This window comes from Pelodiscus sinensis, chromosome 5, assembly GCF_052426305.1.
Source record: "Pelodiscus sinensis isolate ZL-2025 chromosome 5, ASM5242630v1, whole genome shotgun sequence".
NCBI lineage: Eukaryota > Metazoa > Chordata > Testudines > Trionychidae > Pelodiscus > Pelodiscus sinensis.
Genome location: NC_143056.1, coordinates 132,953,608 through 132,956,404, shown reverse-complemented (window position 1 = coordinate 132,956,404; position 2,797 = coordinate 132,953,608). Strand labels below are relative to the sequence as shown.

General features: G+C 41.9%; 1 protein-coding gene across 1 annotated transcript; it reads left to right on the top strand.

Moving 5' to 3' along the window:
• Positions 1 to 282: 282 nt before the first annotated feature.
• LOC102461976 (olfactory receptor-like protein COR4) lies at positions 283 to 1,218 on the top strand. The gene has a single exon (XM_006133163.5). The coding sequence runs from the start codon at positions 283 to 285 to the stop codon at positions 1,216 to 1,218; it is 936 nt and encodes a 311-aa protein (XP_006133225.5).
• The last annotated feature ends 1,579 nt before the right edge of the window (positions 1,219 to 2,797 follow it).

Genomic DNA, 2,797 nt, shown 5'->3' with positions numbered 1-2,797 from the left:
TCACAAGACAGTCCTTGCAGCTTAAATTAGTAACCAGAGGGGAAAATCTGAATGTCCTCGTATGCGTACAGTGAAATTGTTTAAAAAATTGAATTATCAGTTGTGAACATCTGGCTCCGTAGACAAAGTCCTTCCCTGAGATTGTAATTGAGTCCAATAAGAAACTGATCCTCATTTTTGTTTGCTTCCTTCATTACAGCAAAGGGTTAGTTTTCCTGAGTCACTGTCCCCACTACTGGCTGGGCCACATCCCTGTAGCTGCCTCATCTCAGCTCAGAGGAGATGGAAGGGGGAAATCACTCATGGGTGTCTGAGTTCATTCTCTCTGGACTGACGGATCGTCTGGAATTGCAGGTCCCTCTCTTTATTTTGTTCCTTCTGATTTATATTATCACCCTGGTGGGGAATGGGGGAATGATCTTGTTAATCATCATTGACCCCCGACTTCACACCCCAATGTATTTTTTCCTCCAGAATTTGTCTTTCTGTGATATCTGTTGTTCATCAGTAATTGCCCCTAAGATGCTGCAAAATTTCTTATCTGAGAAGAAAAGCATTTCCTACACTGGCTGCCATATACAATTGTACTTCTGTATAATTTTTCAAGATACTGAGTGTCTCTTGCTGGCTGTGATGGCGTATGATCGTTATGTGGCCATTTCTAATCCACTGCGCTATACGCTCACTATGTCGAGACAGCGTTGTAACCAGCTGATGGCTGGAGTCTATGGGGTGGCATTGGCTGATTCAACAATAATCATCTGCTTTTCACTCCAGCTGTCATTCTGCAGCTCCAACATTATCAAACATTTCTTCTGTGACACGCCCCCACTGCTGGCGCTCTCCTGCTCTGACACCCGCATCAATGAGATTGTGCTATTTGCCTCCGTATGCTACACTACAGTGTTCAGCGTTGTGACCATCCTTCTCTCCTATGTCTTTATCATCTCCAGCATCCTGCAGATCCGCTCTGCCGAGGGCCGGTATAAAGCCTTCTCCACCTGCACTTGTCACTTGATGGCGGTGGTCATGTTCCATGGCAGCCAACTCTTCATGTATTTACGTCCTACCTCCAGCTATTCTATGGACACCGACAAAATAGCCTCAGTTTTCTACACGGTTGTAGTCCCCTTGTTGAATCCCATCATCTACAGCCTGAGGAACAGGGAGGTGAAGGGCGCCTTGCAGAAAATAATACATAAACCTGTTACTCATTGATAAATCTCTTTTTTTCAGTACAGATTCAGTGGTGTTAGGCAAAAATAGTTGAATTCCATTCCCAGTCTACTGCAATGTCATTTTGCAGCATCCAATGATAGCATTGTTCATGATCAAATTGTTATTATCATAAATATGTATTCCAACAAGGTCTGCAAACCCCAGCAAATATCAAGTCTTTATTAGGCTATTCAAGGAGGCTCCTGTTTCACATGCATGAGCATAAAATAGATAATGTGTTGTGCAATCATCAAGCCCTTGGTATTGGGAAAGAAAAGAAGGGCATCAAATCTATCCCCCTCTTCTTTGTACTGAGCCTGGTCTCCTTATGCTAATGCTGCCAATCAATCTAAGGTACACTAGTGTAAAGTCAAGATAACTTAATCTGATTTACAGGAGTGTCCACATGATGCTATGTTGACAGGAGAGTTATGAAACTAAATTATGGAGTCTATGAATTCCCAGGCCCTTTCTATAATTTGGTGTTATGAGACTAAGAAACGTGATGCTCACAACTCCTAGACATGGAGATTTTTAGCTTCTATAGTAAACAGTAAAAGAGCTGATAAGTTGCTCCAGTATTTGCTGATACTAAAAGTAGCGGCAAAGAGATTCTTCCTTCCCAAGCTCCCATGGAATTCTATTCGCTGTAAATAATTCTTTTAAATTACTACGTGTTGTAGCAACGTTATTTATACTATCTATATTTAATGATGGGAAATTAAAAATATGGGAGTGATCTGAATTAAAAAAAAATCCTCCCAGTCTGCTCATTACTTAGTTGCCTCTTCTCTTTCCCAATAGAGGAGGAAGCATTTTCAAAAGAATCTATTATTTCAGGGAGCCAATGGAGAAGCAAATAAATGTGGATCTTATATTCTTTCTGCCTCCCTTTGGCCATCTCTCAATGGGAGTAACTCTACTTGTTTGTAGGCTCTTTTGTGACTCTCATCAATGATGCGTTTCTGAGCACCTCAAAATCATTATTGTATTTATTGACACAACTTCCGTGTTAGGTAGCACTGTCGTATCTCCCTTTCACAAATGAGGAGCTGAAGCACAGAGAATGTAAATTCTTGCTTCAAGGTCACACGAGAGGGCTGTTATTGATCCAGGAACTGAGTTCCAAATTACAGAGTGCTAGACCAAATGCATGTCTATACCCTCTGTGCCCGGCTTTTAACCCTTTCCATGCTGGAATGAGGCAGCCTGTGACTGCCCACATCTTTGCCTTTCTTGTCTGGCTTCCAGTGAGGTCTCTGTGCCCACCTCTGCAGCCACTAAAACAGTCCCTTTTTCTGCTCAAACAAAAGACAGGACTATGCAGCACTTTAAAGACTAACAAGAAAGCTCATCACCTAATAATCCATCTTGTTAGTCTTTAAAGTGCTGCATAGTCCTGTCTTTTGTTTCACTGAGACCAGACTAACATGGCTACATCTCTAGTATTATTTTTCTGCTCAGTGAGCTGAGCTACAGAGGCCCTCCGATAACATTTCATTTTTTTCCACCCTCAGTTTTTCAGTCACTGTGCACCACAGTTTGCCCAGTCCTCTCTCTATTCTCTTCTTTATCGGAA